Source organism: Tinamus guttatus, unplaced genomic scaffold (assembly GCF_059628265.1).
Source record: "Tinamus guttatus ecotype Peru unplaced genomic scaffold, ASM5962826v1 Tinamus_guttatus_pri_ptg000314l, whole genome shotgun sequence".
NCBI classification, from domain to species: domain Eukaryota; kingdom Metazoa; phylum Chordata; class Aves; order Tinamiformes; family Tinamidae; genus Tinamus; species Tinamus guttatus.
In genome coordinates, this window is record NW_028288848.1 from 10,913,238 (window position 1) to 10,939,950 (window position 26,713).

At 40.5% G+C, this 26,713-nt stretch overlaps 1 protein-coding gene across 1 annotated transcript in view; it reads right to left on the reverse strand.

The window, feature by feature from the left end:
* WDFY4 (WDFY family member 4) overlaps positions 1 to 26,713 on the reverse strand; it is a 116,791-nt gene that overhangs the window by 70,533 nt on the left and 19,545 nt on the right. The window contains exons 12-35 of the mRNA XM_088528838.1: positions 26,317 to 26,410; positions 21,671 to 21,885; positions 20,790 to 20,899; positions 19,631 to 19,838; positions 19,240 to 19,316; positions 18,330 to 18,548; positions 17,096 to 17,280; positions 15,188 to 15,419; positions 13,414 to 13,565; positions 12,772 to 12,883; positions 12,471 to 12,661; positions 10,942 to 11,094; positions 9,951 to 10,024; positions 9,171 to 9,332; positions 7,334 to 7,425; positions 6,222 to 6,321; positions 5,140 to 5,345; positions 4,345 to 4,514; positions 3,684 to 3,809; positions 3,073 to 3,234; positions 2,769 to 2,966; positions 1,740 to 1,857; positions 1,050 to 1,207; positions 378 to 616 (exon numbers count right to left, since the gene is read on the reverse strand). Coding sequence (XP_088384964.1) covers positions 378 to 616; positions 1,050 to 1,207; positions 1,740 to 1,857; positions 2,769 to 2,966; positions 3,073 to 3,234; positions 3,684 to 3,809; positions 4,345 to 4,514; positions 5,140 to 5,345; positions 6,222 to 6,321; positions 7,334 to 7,425; positions 9,171 to 9,332; positions 9,951 to 10,024; positions 10,942 to 11,094; positions 12,471 to 12,661; positions 12,772 to 12,883; positions 13,414 to 13,565; positions 15,188 to 15,419; positions 17,096 to 17,280; positions 18,330 to 18,548; positions 19,240 to 19,316; positions 19,631 to 19,838; positions 20,790 to 20,899; positions 21,671 to 21,885; positions 26,317 to 26,410 — 3,753 coding nt within the window. The remainder of the gene's footprint in view (positions 1 to 377; positions 617 to 1,049; positions 1,208 to 1,739; positions 1,858 to 2,768; positions 2,967 to 3,072; positions 3,235 to 3,683; positions 3,810 to 4,344; positions 4,515 to 5,139; positions 5,346 to 6,221; positions 6,322 to 7,333; positions 7,426 to 9,170; positions 9,333 to 9,950; positions 10,025 to 10,941; positions 11,095 to 12,470; positions 12,662 to 12,771; positions 12,884 to 13,413; positions 13,566 to 15,187; positions 15,420 to 17,095; positions 17,281 to 18,329; positions 18,549 to 19,239; positions 19,317 to 19,630; positions 19,839 to 20,789; positions 20,900 to 21,670; positions 21,886 to 26,316; positions 26,411 to 26,713) is intronic.

Consider the following 26,713-nt stretch of genomic DNA (forward strand, 5'->3'; position numbering starts at 1 on the left):
AACATTTGTCACTATTCTTAATTAAAAAGAAGAAAAGAAAGAAAGAAAAAAGAAAACAACCCTCCTGCCCCTGGTATCGTATCATTCAGCCATTTTAACACAGAGCAGGCCAGGGAGGATGGTTTGTCCCATGCAGGAAGCTACAGATTGATGCTTTCAGCCCCTAGAGCACTAAGCCCAATGGGCCAAAGGTGCCAAACAGCACATCTGAAGTCCTTAGTCTGGCTAAATTCAGCTCATTCTCACCTTGTAGTGTTTCCCAAAACTAAGACTGCCTAAATTGTGTGAAAGAGCAGGCGAAATCTTGCCCTTGCCACCCAGTGACATAAACAGCCTGCCGAGATAAGCAAATGTAATAATGAGATCAATATTTGTACCTGCCCGAATTCAGCTGGCAAAGGCAGTGCATGAGGCAGACGATGAAATTATTATTTGAGTTGTAATCGGCAAAGATAATGTCCCACTGCTCCTGCAGGACATGAAGAGTGTTCAGGATGTTAAACTGTTCAGGCAGTGACTGTTGTGGTCTGGATAGGCAATACAGGATCGCTCGGTTTAGACAGCTGTACAGGGTACTGAGGAAAACTTCCTTTTGAGAAAAACTGCCGTCTGAGACCTGGGAAAACAAGAGAAGACTTGGCTTGCTCAAAGAACATTCTCCTCATGGATCCACTCTTTTCACTTTATTTTAACTCCTGAAAACTATTTTGAGAAAAATTCTCTGAACTACCTGCTGGGCACAAATTCAATCTTCCTGTATTTCTACTGAAATCCCTGTTATTGTGAAAGAGATGAATTTATCCTCGTTTGGTAACATGTACCTCACCAGCAGATGGTGGCATTGGGAAAACCACTGATTATCCCTGCTAGCTGCACCATCTAGCTTTTATTGTCAACTTTGGCCAGTATGTGCTCATGCAAGAAAACACGATAATCACAGTTGTCAAATGGATTGCAGCCCTTTTCTTGAATTCTGGTATCACAAATTTAGTGTGAAAAGACACACTAAACCATGCTGACAATGACTATAAAAAAATCCTGTTACTTACCACCATAATCTGTTTGGCAATGAAGAGAAGGATTTGCTTGGGGTCAGCAGCAAACATTCTGCTATTCAGCTTCTCAATCAGTTTCTGGGCAAAATAAACAACATTCACTAGAGATGTAGATGCAGTTGATTCTGTAGTGCCAAGAGGATCACTGCTCCCTGGAAAGGATATGAGAGGCATGACTATCCCAACTGCTGACATGCAAAAAAAAAAAAAAACCCACCACCACCACACACATATACACACACGTTCAAGGGAGATTTGAGGTTTGCAGGGCTGAGAAAGGGAGAGACTAACATCACAGAAGCGGGAAGTGTCTAAGAATATTATTGGTCTAGCAGATATGTTCACCAGCTCCATTCAAAGAACAGAACCAACCTTGCTATCATGAAGGACTGGACCCACTAATGACTCAAAAGGCAATAACTAAGTAGCAGGGTTGCTTCCAGAGCACTAAAGGGTAAGCCTATCTTAATTTCCTCTTATTCACACTTACTTTAATCTTTAGAATCTCTTCCCGATAAGAGAAGGATGTAGGAGTAGAAAAAGGAAGAGGCTCTCGGGAAACATGGCAACACAACAGTAGATTAGGCAACCAGTGTTAGTTTAGGCCTATAGCTGGAGAAAATAGATTGTGAATTAGAGATACATGCTAAACATCGAGCTAACAACCTCATTCTCACCACCCACCTCTTGGTCTTGTTTTCCCCTCAGTTTGGCTTGTAAGATGGAAGACTTCCATGGCACATAGTAAGACTTTTGTCTGAAAGTGTCTCTTCTGCTCACTGGAGGCATCTTCTGGAGAAGCCTGTAGAGTCACCATACAGACATTAGCACAGCAGGAAAACAGACAGGAAATCTAGTTCTGAAAGTCACTTTCTGTATTTACCCCTTGGTGTGGATGTGTATAACAGGTACTGCAAACAAAAGGAGTCATCTGTGGCAACTAATCTATAACCACATGTGAAAGCAGAGATTTGGTGCACCCCTCTTGAAATGCAACAGGGCACCTCCCATAAAGAGTTCAGTAAAAGTCCATGTGTGGAGAGTTGCTGGAGAGCAGATGACAGAAGAACTTCATACCCCAGGTTATCACACAGGAAATCCTATGTATGTCTATACTTCGAAGCCAATAGGCAGCACAGTCCCTTTCTCCTAACTTAACAATAAGTTTCTAACAGGGCCATAATATAAGTTCTTAGATGATTCCAAAGAAAACTTATCCTCAGAGAATTTCATCCTTTTAGCAGGATCAGCACATGGGAATACTGTTTGAAATCTTGTGTTCTCAACAGAATTCAAGGACTGCTCTAGAAACACACAAACATTACTAGAGAAAATGTTAAATGCTGCCTGGGAAATGCCAGGGAAATGGAAATGTTATTGTGTAGGGGTAACATTTTGTGTTAGAGAGCATGAATGAACAAGAGGGAAAAGAAATCTCTTCCTTGCAGAAAATGTAAGAATTTCATTCCATTAAGTGTGCTGTCCAGACCTGCCAGTAAGTAATACATGCTCTCTAGATGCGATTCGGTCACATCCTTTAGGCTTCCTCATTCTCAAGGAAATCCTGTAGGCGTACTGAGAATATTTTAGAGAATATAAATGGCTGCAAATGCTGACTGAAGATATCTCTTAGCCATTGTTAACCTTCTCTCACTAGCAGGATGTCTCCTGTCCTTCCACCTCCTGTCAGTGCAAAGAGAAGCAATAAGAGACCTCAATAAGCAGCTCAAGTGGATGCCCTTGTTTGTTTGCTGGGATGTTGAGCAGACTGTCCGTCAGGAGGACTCGCATGAAATCCCACACTTGTTTCTTAGCAGGATGTGGTAGCACTGGCAGAGATGAAGGATCAACACAGCCTTTCCCTTCAGCAATTGATGGACCATCAGGAGACAAAAGACCTTCAGAGCTTCCCTGTAGATGCAGACAGACAGCAATGCGTTAACCTGTACTTTCCTGGTATTTCTTCTAGATACACATAACCAAGTTGAGTGGTTTGTGCTGGCTCACATGCACATACCTTGGGTGCTCTAGAGTGGAAGGCAACCATAGCCAAAGCTTTCAAGAAGTCAGGACAGCACCACAGAGGGTCCCGAGTATAACTGCGATAGACCAAATCCAGAAACTGGATAACATTCCGTGGATACACAATTTCCCAGGAAGCTTCTGCATCTACAGTAGGCTAAGCACAGAAACACATGCACCTAGTCAAGGCAGCATTCCTCTCTCTTGGATCAGCATATTTTTGCCCCTCTCCTGGTATTCCTAATCAGCTCAGCAAACATGGCATGGCCACAGAACAAAACTGTACAAGGCCAAAACTGTACAAGTCCAGCCACGAAGCTGACATAGCCCCCTGCCCTCACCAAGAATGGACAAAACACGTCACACTGCAGACAAGATCCATTTCTGTGCTCAGAGTTCTTGAACATGAGCCTGCTACGTATCGTAAACAAGACAGTAATTGTGCTGATGCTCTCTTCTCTGCCTACTGCTCCGCTCAGCAGAGGGGAGGGGAAGGTTATGAGGGGAGCAAGATTCCACTTACATACAAAGACTGTCACAGACAGACAATCTTTTCAGGCAAAGTTTGCAGTTCACACTGCCCTGGCCCTGCTACAGAATGCTTACCTTGTCCACAGTGACCTTAACCATTTCCAGTAGTAAGATAGCTGCCTCTGCACACAACCCAATTTTGACAACATTTTCTGTAATGTGGTGCTGTAAGATCCACTGCAGCATAGAGTCAAGATCTCTCTACAAGGGAGAGATATATTTCAAGAAACTTTAATTTTTATAAAACATCAAGAACAACTCTTACACTCTCCCAATCAGCAAAAAATATTATCCTTATCTCCACCAGCTCTTCTCTCCTCTGTTTCTTGCATTTCCCCATGACAGCACTAATGGATTGCCCTCTTCAGGGAGATCTCTTTGGCACTACTGAGAAAAGAACCTTATGGCTTCCAAGGACACTGGGGAAAGTACCCAAATTCATTAATTATGAGATTTTAATGAGCCTTGACTACATAACAACAGACAGGAAACCTAATCTGAGCTACCTTCTCAAGTACATTAGTTAAATGTCGTTTAATTCCTATGTGGACATATTAGTTAACTTTGCCTTAAGGAAATTTGTATTCTGAACTTCATCTTTAAAGTGTGGATGACTAATTTTAACCATCCAACAAAAAAGCAACAAAACCCACAACTAACTTGCCTGAAAAACCTATCAAAGGAGTAATGCAATGGAAGTTTCTTACCTGTCCACCCAATTTTTTCAAGGCCTTACCTTGGCTGTTTCGGGTGGTTCACACTGCGGAGTTGCTAAAAGGAGCCCTGCCACCTGTAAGTAGATCTCCGGGATGTGGACATGATCAGTCAAACACGTTTGCAACACAGATAATCCAAAAATCAAGAAGGAGCTGCGATCAGGTACCGGAGTCTGGGGTTTTAAATTATCTTTAAAGTTGGAGAAAAAGAGAAAGAAAGAAGAAAAAGGAAAATGTTCTGAAGATGTCTCTATGAATGAGGGCCATATCAGAGGATTACTGTCCTACTCTGATCCCAATTTGTATACGTCCCAGACTACTGAGTACTCTGCTGCACTACAATCTCAATGAATTCATGGTGGTTCTTCAAACTATCATATAACATTTTTTTCCCATTATCACTTACAAGAGACTCTCCCTCAATTCCTCCTCCGTTCTCTTCCCTCTCCCATACCCACAGGTCTAATGAGCAAAAAAGATGCTGAACAATTCCTTAAAGAAAAGGTTGGTTCAAGGCAGAAGCTGACATCTGAACACAGCACAGACTTATCAGTGAGTCTAATTTTCTACAAGACAAAAAGGCCATTCTCCCTGTGACTGCCAATTGAAATACCACCTGTAGCACCGAACCACTGACGTATTAGGGCAGGCTTGTCCTAGAAAGCAGCACTGATTCTTGGTCTACAGTAGGAATTCTCTTATGAGAGGCAAAAGGAGGTGGATCAAGACCTTTTACAACACAAGTGTCATTTTCATAACACTTTCCCTGCATTTCCTGCAAGAGAGCATTTTGGGAACATTCCACCAAGACATACCTATTAGAATACACAACCCTGCAGAGCTGTTTTCCAGCCAGCGCCCAGCCACTATCCCCTCCCTGAACTTTTTAAGCAGGGAACGATTGTGGAGGAAACAGAGAAGTAGCTTGATCCCTAACACAACTGTGGTAGAGTGCAGGTAGCTCTGTGTGAACATCAGGAACCAGTCTGGCCCCAGCGCCAGGAATGTTTCTTCTCGCACCCTGGGACAAACAGAGAAGTGAAAGCATATGAGAGGAGACATGGTCAAAGATGGGCAATTTTATTTAGAATTACTGCTGAGTGAGTTAGGAGCTCAGGTCACTGGGGGAAAAGAAACAAAAAAAAACCCCAAAACAAACAAACAAACCCAAAAAACCCCAAAACAACAACAACAACAACAACAACAACAAAACGCACAACACCAGCAACACCACACAACAGTTCAAATTTAACCACTACACAGAATTATGGAGACTGATATGTTCATGCACACTGTTCAAGCCAACCTGTTTCTACTAAGACCAGCTTTATATTCCTGCCAAGACAGCAGCTCATTGACATGAATTAAATCTTCTGAGAGTACATATCTGTAACTGACAAATTACGTTATAGACTAGAACTATTTAAGAAATGTAGAATTTTTGTTTAAAGGTATAAGTCCAATATATTTTAACAGGTAGAAATTGATAGTTAAGGCAGTTGACAATATCAACTCTGCCTTTCAGTTGCACAGTGTAGAACTATGGAATAACTGTATGTTTGTGATTAATGCACTGGGACATGAGCTATCCCACATTAGACTGAATTCAGTTTCAAAACAATTGTTACTTCTCCCATGTTGTTCATGTTGAAATAAAAGGGTGTCCAATTTCCTCCTTTGAATATTTTTCTGATTTTTTTTTTTTCAAAAATGGAGATCTTTGCCATCTGAGATAAATCATTTAAACAAAGTAACTCCAAATAAAATCTTCTGTCATATATCTCTTTGTTAGCATTCAAATATTATCAGCATGTTTAGTCCTGGACAAACACTGGTGAAAAGGAAATCTGTAAGACACAGACCCTTACATACGCCTTCCTAAATCGTTTCTACTTACTCAGAGGACAGATGAAGTTTGTCTGAACGCATTACATCTAACAGCATCTTCAGTAACTGGTTTCGAAGACAGATTGTCTTTCCAGGTGTCTGGCTTAAGGCTACAAGTATCAGAAAGTAATGAAGAGTAATGAAAAGACAAAACATATGTTCCAGTGGCTGTATGAACAGCCTTGTTTGCACTACATTAGCCCAATGTAAGTATTTGTACCAGTCTTTTGCAAAGTCAAAAAACGTAGACATCCGATTTTGGACATGGAAATTCCTACTAAAATCAGAAATGACCAGTGCTTACATTTCTTAAAGTCCTGTCTTCAGAGCTACTCATTTGGACTAAGCGTTGAAAAATAACCCACAGAAAACAATCTCAGGTTAACTACCAGGAGAAATACAAACAGCCAGTGAGAGTGCGTTTTCTTGCTATGATTTCTATAGAAAGAAATAAAGTTACCAGTGTCTCCTTAATATAGTACACAACTTAGATTTGTTATAATCTCAACTGACAGCTCACAGACAATGAAAGAGCCAGCTGACTGCAAGAAGCCACACGAAGTAGATATAAATGGGTAGATATTTGAAAAGGCACAGGCTTCTAACGTAACTACTCACTACAACTATAACTGCAACACTGAGTTCATACCAACCCCTGTCCTAGGATACCAAGTGAAAATTTATTCCTTGTAACAGCCCAGGATGTTTTTGTGGGGCATTGGGAGCATTTTCAACTTAATGGCCCTTCATCTCAATGCAAGTCCATGACACACAAAACTAATCTCTGGACAAAGCAGTAAAAATACTGCTGGCCTAGTAGGCAGAGAGAGGACAACACGGTAACTTCCTTAGCAGGAAGATCCTGCTGCAAGCCAGGCCTTTCTGGATATGCCTGGATCACTTACACCCTTCATATTAGGGCTTTCTGGCAATACAAGATTTCCTCGCAATTTCAGGTCACCTCAATGCAGCCCACATCTTGCCAGACAAAATCATTTGAAGCAAGTCTCTTCCTTCCACCAAAGGAAGATGCACTGTGGTGCAGTTAGGGTTCACCATGGTCTGGGGAAGAAAAGCACTTAGCCACCCATCAGAACGCATGTATCAAAGGTAGCTCCTCACCTTCATTTGCCATCTCAGTCACACCATCCAAGCAAATCAGATTTTCATCCACAGAAGAGGGTTTCAAAGTATAAACAAGGAATAATCCAATCCTGCCAGAGAAAGAGGGAATCGATTTTGGTCAGTAGAATGAAAGCTGCTTTCATTCTTTCTTTGAGATAACATGCAAATTTCAACACTTCTTAAAAATGCCTGCTTGAAACTAATGGCTGTAAGAACAGCCTTGAAATAGGAATGCAGAAGTTGTTAAAGCAAGAAGCAAATAAAAAGGATATCCATCTACATGTGCAGGTAATATCAGTTTTATAATGGCAAAGTATTTCTCACATTTATTTTAACCTCTGTTATTTAAAGGTCTGTCTACAAATATTGAAGCACAGGGCTGTCGATGCTGGGTTAAACCTCTCTTTACTGAGAGGAGGAGGCTGTTTCTGAACTCCTTGTGTTATTCACACGTCACTGGATCAGCCCTTGCTGCCCAGGCACATGCAGGACAGCAGAAAACCTCAGCAGCTACTCAGGGAGGAGGACTGGCAGCTTTTTTTCATCTTTGTTCTGCCTAAACATATTACCTGCTCCTAAGAATCCATGGATGATGACATACACACCTTCTGCAGCACAGTGTGTTCTGCAGGAATGATCCATATATTGCAGTTCCCAACAGAAGTTTGTGACCAGCACCCCAGCACCTCTCAGTGCTGCTGTTGCTCCTCTGGAGCTGGGAAGATACTGACTGTCATTATCCACATATGCTGCTTAACACCAAGTGAATGGTTTGCTCTAAATAAGCAAATACTGGTGAATAAACTATCCGAAAAGTTGCAACTTTTTCATATTTGGGCCTAACAACAAAACAAATTACCACCAAATAGCAAGTTACCAGGTTTCAAAAACAGACACTCATAAAAAATGCTTATGCATGCTCCTTCCAACATGGTAAATTTGATATAATAAGTCCAGGTTACTTACAGTTCCATAAAAAAAGGAATAGGATAAATGGCTAAGTCATTGGCTAAGTTCCTATCCTGGAACATGCATGGAGATAATTCCACAGAGGAGATGGCAAGCAGTAAGGTTACTAGCCACCATATTCCACAGTAACTTCTTGATGTGCTCACACCCTTCCATAGGCCAAATGGATGACTACAGAGACCAAAGCATCCAGTGTGCAACCTGTGCATCCAGTGTGCAATTTTCTTTGGACAAATGCAGAGCTTTGAAAAGTACAACTTGTCATCTGTATGGTGCACTTTTTCTAGAGTTAGATGGTTACAGAAAACATTGTATTGACCTCACTCAGTCTATAGGCTACAAGCTGATGCAGCTAGCCTGGGATTACAAAGCTGTAGTGTTAACATTCTGTGGAGAGAAAACAATGATTGAAGCTTTTTACATTGTGAGATCCCACTTAACATGTTAATTCACTGAGATTCAAGAGTAATATATTTACTAGGATATAACTGAAGCCAGCAGGATTAGGTACACAGTTCCCTGAAACCAGATTGCAATACTTTAGAGCCTACAATACTTTAGGGGCAGACTTCGGGATTGCAAATATGAAACCCTGATTTTGAGTAGACCAAGTCTGAGTGGGGCTATTTGTGCCACCACTGTAAAGGTCACCATCTAACCCAGGGGAACCTAATACTCAAATACAAGGAGGGACTGAATCCTATTTTGAAGGCATGAGAAAGCCTTTCACCAGTGGGAATCTTGGAGCTGTCAGACTTGGCCTGCTATCAAAGACAAGAAGAAAGTTTTGCTTGACCTTTCTCCAGCCCAGGCAGGAGAATAACTCATCTGCAAACTGAGAAAATGCTGCAGGCATAGAGGTTACCTGAGAACATCCCGTGTGTTAAAGTATCCTTGCAACAGATGGGAAAGAATAGTGCAGGCCAAAGTGATCCTGGAGTTACTGATTTCAGCATCATTGAAGAGGAAAACGAGTTTGGGCACCATTTGCACCCGATAGGCAACTTCAGCATTCTGGTACCCTTCTCTGCATAAAAGCACAGGGCCTATTAAAAGGTTTTACTGGAAAGAACAAAATTAGCAACATTACAGCTAAAAAGATTATCTGATTGTACTGGTACTTTGCACCTTTGACTTTTGATGGTGCCTTGGCAACTGCTAAAACATTATCAGACAAATTGAATATGTGTCAGTGATGGAGATCTGAAGACTTTTTTTTTGTGTTCCCCACCCCAATCCAGCATCTGTCCTCTCCCCTGGAAATTGCTGCATTTCAGCAAGTTCAAAGAACAGAACATTACTGTCTTTTTAAGCAGTGAGCTGGTGGTAGCACTCAGGCATTCTGCCTTACTGTGTCTCTTCAGATACATTTAACTGTAGCAAAACTGTTTAAGAAGGAATACTGTTCTTTAAAACCAAAATACAATGCAGGAGGATTTTTTTTTTAAATATACACCATTTACAAAAAACAATTTGAAAAATTCCATTCTCAATTGAGAGCAAGATTCAGACTTTTTCTTTGCACCACACATTTTAACTTTCATTGTACTTTAATCTCTGGTTCCATGCAAACTAGGTCACCACATAGCCTCTCCATCAGGTAAGCTTGTTCCACATGCTTCTGATTTAAATGCCAGGCATATACCTAGAGGACTGCAGTATCTCCACAAGATGTGAAAAAAGAGCAAGATCAAGATTTTCTGGTGCTGACATCCAAAGCTGAAAGACAAAGGAAAGCAGAGAATTTACTGTTCAGCTGAGCTGAGGGGATTGTGGTCTGTGACAGAAAAACAGTAACAAGTAGTTTGGGGACAGTAAAATCATGAATTGTCACAATTAGAATTCTAGGCTCTGCGCAAATGACATGCGCATGGATTACATTATGCTACAACAGTGTGCTGTAAAGAAAACTACAAATAACATTTTTACTTTTGCATTAAATGTTTCTCCAATTTGGGAAGGAGGAACACAACAGAGAAGCAGATACATTTTTGGCAGCAGAGAAAGAGAAGGGAAAAGAAAAGGACAATAAGAAGTACATCCATCTCAGAGTCCATGATACACAAAAAGTCAGTCTAGACTGACATATAGAGCTAAACTGGGCCCCATTTAAAGAAAACTCAAATACCCCCAAGTCAGGGAGATTTTATTTCAGACCCACACCCAATAACTTCCAACCATCCTGTATCATAAATATCACCTGGATGGAGAAACAAGAAAGGAGGATGTGGATGGTGCCTGATCTCATGGCTGTGAAAGGCAGAGATATAAAAAGTTTAGGCGGAAAAAGAGGAATTCAGAGCCACAGACTTTTTCTCCTTAAGGTTAGCTATCCCCAACCAAGCAATGGAAAGTCTTCTGGCAGCACGAGGAGCTGCTACTTGTGAACTAGTCCTGAGCAGCAGGCACTTGGGATCACGCCAGAAACTGCATCAGGGCACAGCAGGGAGTCTTGGTGCCTGTGCTCCTCTAGCCACCCAGGAGCCATCACCTCCCCAGAAGAGCCATGGTCTGGCACATCATCACACACTACTTTACCCAAGAACCTGATCCAGGAGATGTTACAAACAAACCAAACTTCACACTATAAAACCATCTTTAACAGAGCTCAACTCAGAAAATATCTACAGTTTTACCTCAAAGTTGCAGAGAACATACTGGAATACACTATAATTCTTGACAACTGAAGATTCAAAGCCAAGTTCTGCTGTGCCCGCTAGGGAGAACACTAGCTGTAAAATCCTGTTGTTTAACAGTTGTGTCTTCCTCTTCAAAAGATATGCCAACAACTGAAAAAAGATTAAGTTTATACTGAGAACAAATCCACATGGACTAAAACAGAATGTGATTATTGAATCCAAGGCAGATGCACAGTTCACTGGCAGCAGTAGTCATATATGCAGCATACATACAAGTGTTCTGAAGAAAGTAAATATTTCAGTCTGGACAAAGTTTTGAACAACATGTGAAACTGAAAACTCTTAAAAGAATTTGACAATTTTACGGCATTGAATGGGAGCAAAACATACGGTATATTATGCTGAAGAGAATTTACAAAAAACAAAATACAAATATAAACCAGAGTAGGTTCTCTACACTGTTCTTTATGGGCATGAATTCTTAGTTGCTTGGAAACTGTGCTGGTTAAAAAAATTAAATGTTGACCTCTTCAAATGTAAAGGATACATTTTTGGGACAATTCCCAATTCCTCATCTGATTATTAGTGAAGAAAAGGACACTTAGAAAAAACACTACATTTTCAATAGGTTAGAAGGGCCATTAATTTGAAAATATAGATCAAGAAACATGCTAATACTAAGGCAATTTTTGTTAGCTGTCTAAGTTCAGACATCCAAACAATGAGCAATATCACTCCAGTGCACCATGATGATCAATGACACTAAGAGAACACCACCAAGCAGGGAGCCAAAAGGAACAGCCTGCACACAGGGCAAATGCTGACATTCTCCTAAAAAAGCTACCGGACAAGTAATACTTCAACACGATAAATATATTCATAGCAATCAGGATTGATTTATGAACAATTCACAAACTCACTGAATTGAAACTTCACGCTTCAGCCTTAATCCCGCCAATATTACCCACAAAGTTTGCCCTGGTCCTCTAAACCCTGAGCCAAATGAACTCAGCTTGCACAGCTTTCAGGTCTGAAAGATGAAATTAGGGCAGACCTAATCAACATAGAGCTGAAAATGCTGACATACGTATTTACCTCAACACAATTCCTAACACACAACAATGGAGACTGAGCCATAGTAGCTCTTCGTGCTACACTGCGTGGTCTGCAAGGAGGAATCTTAGGCTGCACAAACCAAGGGGAAGAAGCAAAACATTTGCCTAAGAAGGGGTTTCTTGTGGGAGGGACCCACAAATCTGTTGCACTACTATTCTCAACAGTAGCCTTCCTAGAACCATGACACCTTCCAACTATTGGACCACATTTTCACAACAAACAACTGTTCTCATTTTACCTGTTTGCATGCATACTATTACAACGCTTCCTGGAGACTTTAAGCACAGAATTTAGATCCCATAACTTACACAATTACAATAAAATGCACTCATAGCTGGGATATGCTCAGTTCATTACCACCCATTGTTTTGGGGATAAGACTGTATCCAGATCGAACAGAGATAATCTACCTGGTATCCATCCATGTGCCTCATCAATTTTTCACTCATTGGGCTACTCTTCAGGATGGAGTTCAGGACTTTGACAGCTGCATACATGGTGTGGTCATCACGGGCCATAGCAATGAGACCCAGGAGAATGGCAGGGCCTCCAATGAAGTTCAGGCTAGTAGCTGCTGGTGAGGACTGGAACACTCTTACTCCTAAGAAATTACAGAGTTACTCAACCAAGAAGCTGCACAGACTAAATCTGTTTTCAGCAGAGCAGAGAGAGGCCCAACTCTTTATTATGAGTAAAGTAGAGCTCTTTTACCATATTGGCCCACAGCAACAGATCCTATAGTCCGGGAGACACCTGAGAGATGTCCAGCGATATTCTTAGCCAGGAAAATTGGAGTTGAACTGTCCCGAGAACTAATTCCCATCTAAAACAGATAAGATACATCCTAGAAAAAGCCATAGAAGTATTGGAAAAGCAGAAAGTAATAAGCAAAAATGCTTTTTTGAAGACGAAGACCAGTTTGCTTTTTTTTTTTTTAACCCTCAAAGTTCATTTTTGGGACCAGCATTCACCTACCTGGACCATTTCACAAGCCCCACCACGTTTGATACTTCAAGAGTAGGCTTGCTATTGGTAGGATGGCTAAAATTGCATGTGAAATGTCTATTATGTAGGGGTAAGAGATTGTAAAGAATAACTGACTTAATGAAGCATCCTTAAATCTGAAAACTATGGCTTCTGTTGCTGTGTCAAGAAAGGCTCTTAACACTGTGTTCACTGTCCAATCTACTCCTCATCACAGACTAACAAAATGATGCTTACAATGTAATTAAGAAACTGGAGAAACTGAAAAAACACTGAAGAGTAAGAAGCTAAGAGAAAGCCACAAACTTTGCTCATAGAAACAAACAAACCCAAGAGATACATTAAAGACAAACGTGGGGATCATATGACCTCTTTGGCAATCAGCCGACCATCCACTTCACTGTAGGAGCTCTTTACATCTTGGACTGTAGTGAAAGATGAGCACGTGGCATTTATTCCAAAAGAAATTCTCTCTTCTCCCACCAGCAGTACAGGATTACGCTCAGTGTACTGGTCCTCACCTAAATAAAGAGACATTATAAACCTCTTGAGGAAATTCACAGGGTCAGCTTGTGAAATAGGAGAGGGACAGCTGAAAAATTACTGTAAGAAACAAAAGTTGAAAAAGGAGATTGATTTTGACTTAGAATCAGAAAAAAAGGGTGAACTCTTTGCAATTCGTACCATAGCAGCTTGTCAGCATAAACACTAGTGAAATATGCTGGGCTCGTCTCCTCTGGAGACTACTCTATACAGATCCTACAACCTCAACTCTCATGAAGCTCAGAAGTGTCCAGAACAAAACTTTCTTTGTCCACACAATGCAAACAGTCTGGGCAGAAAAAATATTTCAGAGCCCTTTGAAGTGACTGAGTGCTCTCCTCATGTGGAAGAAAAATAATAGAGAGGCTGAAGTTACCAGCTGCCAACTCACAACGTATGGAAAGGTTCTAAGAAGTATGAGGTTCAACAGTTTGGTGATGGCATGACATTTTCATATGCTTTTATTTAAATAACTTTTTATTTTTGTTTTCATTACAAGGTAAATAAAAACACAATATACCTTTTTAATTTCATTTTTGGCAGTTACATAGACTAGGAGAGCTGTTGATTTATGAAACTGTTTTACTAATGGTAGTACCATAGCCTTTAAAGGTAAACAGAATTAGCATGTTTTCTGTGTTTATTAGAAGCACCCTGAGCCTATGTCATTTATTTTCCTTCCAGCAGGACACTTATTTATGCATAAGGTTGTTGCTGTTTCAAAAGGGCAAAATGGTGCTGAAACAAGGCAAATTGCTCTCCACAACAAGCCCATAAACCCATTACTCCATTTTAAGGAATAAACCATAATATTTTGAGGTAATATGTTAATGGAATAAGGAGATAAAAAAAAATCCTCAAAAAATAGCAAAAAAGCCAACATGCCATACCTGGGAGAGAAATTAAGAAACTGTCAAAGAGAGAATGAAGAGTAGACTTGCGCCTGTTTAAAGCATTTCACATTTGAAGTGTTTTCACAGGTAGTAGATCGTGTCCTTTATAGTGCCCTATGACTTCCCTGCCACAATGCATTACTAGAGTCCAAGAGTCACAATTTAAGCACTGAAGTCCAGGTGGGGAACCCAGGATGCAGAGGAGAACAATTACCCCTGACATCATGAAGATTCAACACTTCAAAATGAGTACTATTCTCATTTTGGGGCTGTATTGTGATATCATTTCTCTTTCAAAAGGTCCCTGATGACTGACTTGGGAGTATTTCTGTTTAGATAGACAGCATTCCAAAGGAGTTCTCTCAGTCCTCTCACTGTGCTTTAGGTTGCATGAGTTCCAGCACAGAAGTGAATGCACTGCTTGTGGAATAGTTATCAATAACTAAAATGTTTTCTCAACCTATTTAATAATTGAAGCTAAAAATACACTTTATTTATGGAATATAACTTATTCCCCTACCTCTCTTCTGTTCCAGAGCATTTGCAGTCAAAGATGTTTTATTCCTCTTCTGCACACCTGTACATGACCCAGAGTTTCATACTTTTAGGTACCAACTAGGCACAGATGGAACATTAATAACAGATTTTAAGAATAAAAACATCATCCTGGTAAACAAACAATGCTGGAGATCAGAGTTACCGCATACCTTGAAGCTGTGCTGCTTGAAAATTGCTACAATACTGTGGGCCAAGCTTATTAATCAACTCTACAGTTTCCACAGAGATGGCTTCTTCAAATAGGTATGTAGGGCCAAGGCGCCAGGTCAAAGAGGACTTCTGTTTCCAAACTCGAGGAGTAGCTATGTACCCATAGACATCAATAAAGGAAGAGGGTTCCATGGAAATACAGCTACCTGGTAAGGGCTGCATGTACTGCATCTGCAACAGAGCAAAAATTCACTTAAAGGACTCACTGAATTAGCTGTGCCTTAAGGTCACACCCCTGGACGTTAATGTCCACCTCCTTCCCGGATGGAAACTTCACAATTAGCTGTGCACAGGGCTTCAGACCAAGTTAAAAGCTGAAAAAAACAGTTCTTTGACAGATCAAAGCTAAGAGGAGAGACTGCCCAGCTTTGCTCTTTTTTAAGGGAATCTCCTCAGAACCGGTGCTGACAAGGCAGTAAGCTTGACTTTAACCAAAGCAACATCTTGACAAACACTAGTGAAACCTATTGAACTGTGCATTGCCTTGCCCTCGGCTTCAGGAAATAAGACCATTTATTTTTGGTATCAAAGTAAGGACTCAGCCTGCTGACTTGAGCCTACTATTATACTAAATGTGAAGAGCTCTTGTAGAGAGTAAAAAGAATTTTCTTGGAAGAGATGACCTATACTGTACTTCATAGCTTAGTACAGGTTCTGACAATTTGCTGTTACTATGAGAGATTCCTAGCATTTAACCATCTCTGACTGCTGAGATATAGAATGTGGTCAGTACTGGGAGGCAGAAGTCTACATCAGAATGAATAAATATAATGTCTGATGCACCATGGAAATCCTCCTTTCACCCCCTCTCTACCCCACCAAGAATAGCTCTTGATATCTGTTAACAAACTTTGAGCAATTCCAATTTACCTTCATTGTACATGTCAGGAGTACTTGTATCATGTCAGAGACCTTAGCAGTGGGACCATCTTTTATTTAGTAAACATTTATTTTATTTATTACGAGCTGTTTCACTATATGTTAAACACATTTGCTATGAATTCTTTAATCAATTGCGATGCTTAGGACTAGGTTTATTGATGACTTTCAGTCTCATTTGAAGGAAGGCAAATTAAATTATATTTTCATTCTTGGAATGGATATAGGTCCCAAAAGGCATTTAGAAGACAGATCATTTTTCTCAAGTATGGGAAAGAGAATATTTGGAATTAAACAGGTTGCTTTTACTTGGGAAGTATAAAACACACACAGCCTATAAAACAATCTCAGAAATAATACATCAGCTTCAAAACCATGAGCATAATGATGATAACACTAAACTATGTGCTCCTTTGTCTTCTCATGTGTCTGAGCCTTTGCATGTCTTTCTCACTGTTTCTCAAGCAGCCTAAGAAAGCTTTAATTCATGATTTTTCCATGTGAGAGCTGAGATTCTTGTGCAAGATTACTGCACGAAATGAAACACTGGGGAAAATAGGAGCTACTGCAATATTTGAAATGAACTGATGAGCTGGTACTGTTGAAATTGGCAAGTTTTCTCTTAAACCTGCATCTATTTGATATTCTAAAAAAATAATGCATGAGCAATCTTATCCACTGAATACTAATGGAGCAATAGAAAAGAAAATAAAAGAAGAAAAAAATAAGAAAAGATCAAAGTTCAAAGCATCAGTATAAACTGACATCATGCTTTTGAATTGTCACACAAATATATGCCGATATGTATGGATTTCTGACTCCACTTAAATGCAGTGTGGTATATTGTATGTTAACTAATCACTACTCTTTGAGGTCTCTCATGTTTACACAGAAAAGATATTGGAAGGTGAAGGGGAACAACAGCAAATGCCCAGCTATCAGGCACAGCTCTATGCAGAAACATTTACCTTAGCAGAGCCAAGCATCTGACCATTTAAATACGCTGACACAGTGCAGTTCTTCTTTGCTTCCTTAGCAACTGTCACTGTGAGATGATGCCACTGGCCAGTGACCAGCATCTTACCACAGCCAAACCGGACTTGCACTGGAACTAGGGAGTGATTCTGGGCCTCACTCTCAGGTTCCATGATATCTATAAGATGAAAAAAACCAAGTGACAGTTACTGGAAAGTTTGGGACTTCTGTTTCACCTTCCACTGCCTCTGGAAGGCAACTATCAAGTGTGACACCAAAGAAACATGATTTGTTTGTGGACATAGTATTAGCTGATACTGTTCCATTCAATGCCTTTAAAACATTTCCGAGAAGTCTACTATAATACTACTTGGATAATTCCCAACATCCCTTCATATAAAATGAGTCATACTCTCCCAAACCACCTGCTAAGCTACCTGTAGCTGTAAAACTAGACTAAGCTAAGATAAAGCCAGTCTAGTCTCTGGTTCTGAGCTCTCAGAAGAGAAGCCCTCCAAATATTTATCTGATACAAAGAAATTCCTAGTAAATTAATGAGAAGATAAAACTCCACATATTTTTTTGTAATTATATGAAAAGAAGAAAGCTGGGATTTTTAACTTCATCTAAGGGAATAAGAGCACACACATAATGTCAGCAGTGCATGAAAACTCCTAGCTACAATTCCCTTTCCATTCTCAACCTCCTCTGCAATGCTGAATCACAGCCACATTTAAAATATCTACTATGCTTGATAATGGGAAAAGGATAAACATCAACAAGGAACAAAAAGTAATAGGCTGGCCTTGAGGAAAAAAAAAACCTTCTAAAAATGAGAAGAGAACACCAATTGTTCAATTAGGAAGCTAGAGCACTCAAATCTTCTGATCTACCCACTACCACGGAGAATAGACAGGGACAAAGTGATTCCTCAAATCCAGTTCCCACAGCTATGCACAGGCATACAGCTGACATCCAGGGTGTTTCTAGAACACCTTCTACAAGTTTTATCACATATTGCAGTGTATAAAATAATTCTCAATGCCTACAGCAAACGTAAAACTGAAACGTGACCAAGGATTGCAGTCATAACAGGCTGCCAGAAGGCAATTGAAAAGATGCAAAGTCTCATTAATGTCCTGGGTCCTTTTAAGTGAATTTGTTAATGAAACTTTCCAGACCATCACAGGACACAACCTTGAAGCCAGAGTGAGAGAAAAGCCTTACCAAGTGGCTGGAATTCCACTTCTTCTGTGGAAACGACAAAGGAACGCTCCTGGGGGGAAAAGCTCACTGAAAAGCAGACAAACTCTTGCTCTGTTCTTGACATGTGCCTCACGATAGTGAGAAAACGCAGTGGGTGACCGTTGTGCAACAAACCAAACTTATTAACCAGAAACCAGGAGGAGAGAGTGAGTCCGCTCAGGGGAGGAAACATTCTGCTGCCTGTAGAGGGGAGGGGAAAAAAAAAAAAAAATCAGCAATGAGAAAGCAGATTCCCTCATGCAAGATATTAGCAAGCTGCCTGCTGTTTTATCTGTAGCCCAAATATATAAGAATCGACATTAGAAACATTAAAGAGCTTTAATTCCTATTCTATTTCACAGAGTCCATGTGAGAGTACATGCAGATCTAAGTGATCTAGAATGGATTGGCAAGTAATAAGTACTAGATCTCCATGCCACAGACCTCACCGCTGTGTAGCACTGAACCAGAAATGGAAACAAGTTTCCTCAGAGTCCAGAAAGTTCTGGAAGCAAGATGTACAGCATGAGTAGCTGTATCCCAGTTCATATAACTGAAGTTTTCAAACTACAGGAGAATTCCATCTAATGTTACGTAGTTTCCTTTGGTTCCCTGGGAGACTACCCTAAACTCTGGTGGCCTTCACTTGTTAAAACAGTTTTCTTCAGTGTCTGCTTTAAATTTATTTTGCTAATACACATATGCTTCATCTGATGCTGCATCTTGCTGAGCAGTTCAAGTTAGATAACGCAGAGCTGCACTAGGACAACAAGATGGAATAATATTGAATAACACAACTTAGTTGCTGCCATTCCTTACAAACATTGAATAACTGCATCGGGATTGAGGAATTAGCTCTTTCAGAAGTCTATATGTGAGCCAGAGTGCTTACCCATGCCAATTCCTCCTGAGACAGACTGCTCAGCACTGGGGCCCATGACAGTGGCCAAGGTAGGGAAGTATAGACACCTACAAAAGCAAGCAAGCATCCATTCAACAGAAACATAAAACCATTCCTGTAGGTCACCACTGACCCAGTTCTGTGCTCTTCTTGCAAGTCCACCCCTGAAGAATCAAGGTAGAAAAGCAGAGCCCGGTTATCAGCAACAAGACAACAACAGACTTTCTCTGGGCTAAACAGGTTGGCAACATGGTTGCAAGGAAGGCAGCAGTAGGCCACAAGGGTTGATCACCCTGAGAGAGTAGTGACTAGTTTCTGTGTCTACAGTTAAGAGCTGGGAGACACTGCAGACAACTCAGGAGAAAAGTAACAGTAACAATACCCATATCCTTCCATGGACATGTCAAACTCCACAAATGATGGGGCCAAAGCAGCGCTGTGGAGCTGGAAGTTTCGTGGTGATGTCATGGAGATGAGACTCATGGCAGTCTGCAGCGCCAGTGCAGACCCTTTATACACCCAAGGGGAGCTGCTGAGAGGCACGGCCCTCTGAGGAGCAGCTTTAGTGTCCACCATGTCCACTTCCAAACCTACAAGATCAATACGGTACATAGCAAAACCAGGGTCACCAGCACATTTAACTGCAGTCTTTGCCCATATTCAGCACATCACTGCTAAAAAACCAGCATTGCATGAGGCACTGGCCTTTCAGCTAACACACCCTGAGCAACCCCAACCCCCAGCAGCCTGCAGAAGTCCTCAGCAATAAACCAAATAGTGTCCTGAAACAATCTCTGAATAAGCAGCTGACAGGAGAGATGGAACTTAGAAAAGAAATAACAGATTTTTTTAAAAAAAATTCAGGCAGTTGCAATCACCACCTTTACTAAAGGAGTTTCGTTCCCTCTCTCCTCACTTTTCTCGCACACACAGACCACTCAATTGTGCCGTAACCAAACGGTTACAATCAACACATGAAAGTGGATCTGAAAGTGACTGCAGAGAACGTGCAAGGGACGCGATACGTGTACAAGCCATGAGGACATTATACATGTGACATACTCTCTGCTCCTGCAAAATGTTACAGTGGAGAACAAGTAGGGAGGGCACATGGTCCATATGAGCAAAGCAGACTTTCAGGAGATCAAAGGAAGTATAATTAGTGGTGCTTTTTATGGACACACACCCTACTTCCAGCTACAAACAAAAAGGGAAAATGTGATCCAAATGCAGGGACACTCCCAGTGGTTTGTGGAACACAATTAGTGTTTTTATAGATCACTTCCAGTCCTGAGACGTTTGAATCTATTTCAGCATTTGGCTCCAGTAAAATGTTATGATTTCATTTCTGCTGGTCATCAGATTATCTCTCAGTTTTGATCTAGAGGCAGCTCTACCCGGTACCTGGTCCAAAACATTCAGGCATAATCCACTTTCACTGTGACTGGCTTGGAACAACTCCAACAGTAATTTCCTTTAATTACACAGATTTTTATAGCCCAAGCACGATACCAGTAACAGGTTGTCCATTGCTTACTTACCTTCATTCCTGGCTGCTTCAGCTGAATCACTCCCTTCACATGAGGGGACCTTAGTCTTTGTGCAAGGCCTCACAGCTACTGGTGGAGAACTTCCCAGCCAAAGAAATCGTCTAACAAAAACAAACAAACAAGCATACATCCCCCACAAACCTCCCAAGTAAGACAAGATATTTGGGAGCCCTAGGAACTGGGAAAATACAGCTCAGCCCCCCCCAGGAGACAAACTTGTTCATTGGAGACCTATTTTCTTTACTGGGTGTGAGGGGAGGAAAAAAGCCTCCAGTTTTTCAGCCACACTAAAAAAAAATAGGATTTTTGGATTTTTTAATATGGAGTTCTGTTCCATTTTTTTTAATAAAATAAACTTTCCAGATTTTCACTGAATATCCCGATCTGAATACCTTCACTCGGATCTCAACAGGTACTCTCATGCCTACCATTCATTATCATTAAAGGAGAAAGCACAATCTCAAGATAGAACAACAGACTGAGAAACTAGACCATATTTTCTACTTTTGAGTCTGTCTCTGACATCAGGACTAAGAGAAAGTCATTTCAATCTTGATGGATCTGCTTCTCCAATCTTCCAATGAAGACCAGGAGAGAATAATGCTGAATTCTACTTGTTTTGCAGTTACTTAATTACTTGCTATTTGAAAATGGCTTTGCAAACTTGCAGAGAGGATGCAGAGTACAGACTTGTACTTGATTCAAGTAATATAAGCATATACACCTTATTATCATAATGCAAGAACAATTAACTGAAACAAGTGTCTTGCTGAATCGGGACACTGATCATTGTCTAGTTATAAGGCAGCCTATTGTCTTAGCGCAGTGAGACACCACTAAACCAAATGATTCCATTAAATGCACTCTGATACCTTAACACATCTGGCTCAATAGCCTGGGAGGCAAGTTTCTCAAATACCCTAGTGAGGGGCAGATGCAGTGGGTGGCTCTCATCGCGGAGGGCATCGTGACAGGACGTGAGGATAGTGCTCAGCAAGCCAGAGCCGCACAGCACCTGGCGGCTCTTCTCCGACTTCACCAGGGACAGGATGTGGTCAGCCACAGCACGCTGGATTTCCTGAGAAAGCTGAAACAGACACAGGCAAGTTGTAGCTGGAACTACAACTGTACTGTAATGGTGATTGTTTTCCATTTTTTCCCCCCCATTATTTATTGCTGGATCTCTGGATGTAAAAATCTGTCCCAGAGGAGGAGTCTCTAGGATGCGCTTGAATAGTTTCAAGTGCAACTGCATCACTGTTCCATAAAACTCTACCTTTGAACCGTCTGGATAAAGCTACATCTGAGTAACTGCTCATTGACCCACAGCTGAGCTCCCCTGTGAAAACGCCAGTGCAGTGAAAGAGGGCAGCAATCAGCCCTTAGGCAGAAAAGGGGATCTCCACCAAAGGCAGGTTATCAGGCATAAGCCCCAAGGACAGCACAGTAACTCACAGTGTGTTTCATATGAAGCACATCTAGATGTGAACCTCATCTAGCCTTTGCTTTAAAAATAGCTTTAAAACAAACTCTTATGCATAAAAATCCTAAAACTCTTGCTTAACCTGCAGCGCTACTGTTTTTTTGAGGATCTTAAAGTATCTGAATTTTCACAAATTATCTTTAAAGCAATTTGTCCCCACTTAGGAATAGAGCCCTCAAATCTGATTAGGATCCAATGCTGTCCATCTCCCCTTTTAAAGACAAGAATTATGATGGCAGACAAGCAGATTATGTCAGAATTTGGAATTTGATTTTATAATATAAATGAGAAAATTACACCAAATTCTGAAAAAGTTAGCATATTACGTGTAAAAAGGGATTCACCTCTTTGATGACATAGACAAAACTCACTCAAAACTGTGCAAATCCAAAACCTTTCAGCAATTTCTTTTCAAAGTGTCCAGAAGCCAAAAGACTCACAGGTAACACTTACAACAACATATATTCATTTTGGTAAAAACAGCTGTAGTTTTTATGTCTGAAAGACGAGGTTTTTTGGATAGCCTTTTATCTCAGTGACTGCTCATTCCTAGTGAACGTGTCATTGCAGAGATCCTCCCCCAGACTAAACATTCATTATGCTCCTTCCAGGAGAGGTACTTATTTCTATGGCATGTCAAAATCTTACTTATGTTTCTGGATCTTTTGATCATTGTTTTATTCTATTTTCTACTGGATGTAGGAAAGGATCTAGATATAAAATCATTAAAAAATAGAAGAAGATAGAATCTTGGCTGACAAACTCAGTGAGATAAATCCAATAAAACTATAATGGAATACACAAAATTGATTGTTTTCATTAGCTTAGCAGCTCTGTCAATAACAGTACAGTGTTGTTTTGAATAAATTGTGCTGTTTTCAGGAATCTTAGTTCCAGTAAAATGGGATTTTAGTGAAAATATTAATGGTGGCCAGGAAACCAGGCTATGTGCTCCTATATACATGCATTGATTTTCCTAACACACGTTACTTGTACTATGGATCAGGCTATTGGAGGTACAATTACAATGGAGCTGGACTCACCGCTCTGTCTGATAGTAGAGTCTCAGGGTAAAGTGTCTTCTAGCAATTGGCCTAATCTGCTTAAGTAGTTCCCAGATTCTTGCCCCTAAGAGCCCATACAGAACTCAGTAGTTGAATTTATGTCACTGTTGTTACTCCTCCAAATGATCATACTATGTTTACGATGGGCAAGTACCCTGAACTACTGGTGGCTGGGGTCTACTTCATGCAGTTGCAGGTTTAAGCCTGATAAAGCAGCAATTCTGTGTGCAACCACGAAAAGCAGACTTACTTTTCCATTTCAGAGCACCTCTCCCCTGAAAAGCTAGTAGCCCTTTAGAGAAAATTAGTTCAATTAACATAAAACAGATTTAATTTTATTTATGGAAAAAGATTGAGGCATAGAGAATAACATTTTCAAAAATCTCCAGATGACTCGATTTCAATTGCTACTGTCAAATGGCATTTCCTGAGTACAGGAAAAAGATTTTCCCAAGTACAGGAAAATAGAACACAAACACAATTCCCAGTTGCAAGCACATTCACATTCTATCACAGTATTTTCTTAATCAACTCTCATCCACTAGCCTTATACTTTATTGACTGTATGCATAATTGGGTTTTATAATACAGTGTAACTAGTATCTGCATGTTCCTTCTAAGTAAAAAGAAATAAGCACTATAAACTGCATCAACTGACTTTTTTCCAAGAACTTATGTGCATAGCTTAGGCCTACCTGACTGTCCCACATTATATTGTCTCCAGGCTTTTCATCTCTTTCTCCTTGGTACCACTTTTGTGCAAGAAAATATATTCAAGAGGATACATACTACCAGGTCTGCAACATTTTTTGAGGCCAGGCAAAAAAAATCTCTTCATAACGTTAAGAATCATTTCACTAACTGTCTCTGGTGGCCTGACATCTCATTCACCAAATTACATTTAGTTTCACTAATGAATGAAGCTCTAGCCAAACACCTGAGGAATTTCCCAGCAGAAGAATGCAATTCTCAAGCAGGGCACTGCAGTCATTAGGAACACAATATGGTGTAAACAGTTATATTAGCCATGATATCAGTAATAAATACCTAAAGAGTGACACATTCTCATGCACTGAAAACTTAAACTTCCTTCTGTAAATGCCCTGACTTACACAGCTAGCCTCACTTGCATGTCGCTTTTGAAACATGCATTCAATTTGATGAGAACAGGCTGAGTTTGCAGAAGTACCAGACACACACGTGCCCACAAGAGTCTCCTCCATATACCATTTACTGACTAAAAAGCTGCCTTTTGTTGGCAGGGGAAGCAGGTGTTAAGGCTTCAGCAAGTTTTCATATTGCATTTGACATTCAAATGATTTTTGATCATATCTAGGAATGGCAGCACTATACAACCACAAATCTATTCTCAGCTTTTAATTGTCATTCTGAATAGTTAGAAGAAAAGTGCAAGACCATCTGTTTTACTGCGTAATTCTCCTAGGCTGCTGATACACTCAGTTACTGCAAGCTGCCACTGTTGGGTTTGGTAAAGGTCATCAAGAACCAGTAAATTTGCCAGGAAATCGATATTATTTCTACACAGCAGAATCAAAGTACAAAAATTTTATTGAGTTCCGTAAATGTTTCTGTAAAAGCAGAGCTTCCTCAATGCCATTTCTGTGAAAGCAAAGGCTTTGCACATGACCTGGACTGATTCTGGGTGGGAGGACAGCATATCAAGGACATTAGAAGGTTATAAAGCTTACACAGAAAAACCTGATCTGGAAGCAAGAGGATAAAAACAGAATGTTTGATACACTTGATCTTGTTAGCTTGGAGTGAGAATTTCAACTGCACGGTTTTATTTTGTTGTAGCTAACAGTGGCTGGGAGTTAATCTTTGAGACACTGATTATGTTCCTTTCTCCACTACTGACATTGCTTTACTCAAGTGATTTTGCTTCTCTATGCTATTAATTCCTCTATCCCTTTTGTAGCTCAGAACATGGGTTAACACTTACTTAGAGTCTGACTCGTGACAGTGGTCCCATTTTACCTGGAGCACCTCCATTTACAACAGCAGTACTAAATAAGTATCGTCAGTAATAATTCTTTGCCAACTAATAAGAACAGAGAAAGACAAGTATGGCAGTTGGAATTTGTGCTCTAAACCTTCATATTTTTAAGAACACTGCCATCTACTGAGGATCTGAAATGCTTTTTTCCCCTCATCTAGCTCAGCTCTAGAGCCAACTTTAATACAGTCATTTTCTTGATGATTCCCTCTCTCGTTCAATCAATCATTATATTTTTTTTCTCCTTTTCAGAAACTCATTACTCTAATTATCAAAACTTCAATAGCTGCTGCCTTCCTTCTGCTACACAGATTTGGGATATGCCAACAGTTAGTTACACTCCTACCTTCCATAGTTTTGGGTAAATAAACTCATTTATTTCAATCCTTCTGATTATACTTCAACTGCACTCAGCTTCTTTAGAGAAGACAGCAGACAGAACACAGACAATTTACTTGCTCAGAACGGATATGTCTAGTGAAGGACTGACATTGCAAGTCTGTTCTCCACACAGGGGACAACAGTTCCCACAATATCATGATACAGCTGAAGAGAACACTCTGCCAGGATTATTTCACATTTTTTCCCCCAGTCATCCTGACAAAATAAACTGTTCTGCTTTAGAAAAAAAAGAGTAATTTCCCATGCTCCCATCTGATCCTTGTGTCCTAACTTGGAAGTGAAAATGGAACCAAAATGCACCCCACACTTGTGCCACTGCAGCAAGTGTCCTGGGACAAAATCAGTGCACTGCATTGGACAACTAAATGCTTAGTAAATTGATGCCTAGCACTTTTTATTTTGTCTGAGTACAATGAAATTTGCTCTGTTCTTCCTGCCACTACGTGAATTTTAGTATTCACATCTGCAAACAGAAAATAGTTCTCTAAAGCAAAGCCACAGAAGAAGCAGCAGACGCTGTTCAGATGACACTGATACGTGCACAGAACTCACCTGAGAGTGACCCTCTTTGTACAACTTTGGCAGCAACCTCACTATTACGCAGACAGCACCTGGGTGCACAATGGCAGTGTCTCTCGTTTCTGACCTGCAGAAAAAAGATCTGTAAGACTTGGATATTATCATTAACAGCAGCAACGAGGGTCAAATCAATGGCAAAGTGTACAGCAAGACACTTCCCTGGCAGTTACCAGGTGCACCATTAGAAGCTAAGCAATGCAAGTCACCTGGAACAGCTAGAAGCCTTTTTGAAGTAGCAAAAAGCCATGCTGAGCTCATCTCAGGGTCATGCAGATTCAAATATGTGCGGCAGCCTCTTTAAACAAACTTGACTTTTTTTCTCTACTTGTAGAGAAAACAGTCACAGTCGCTGATGCATCAGCCCAGACCT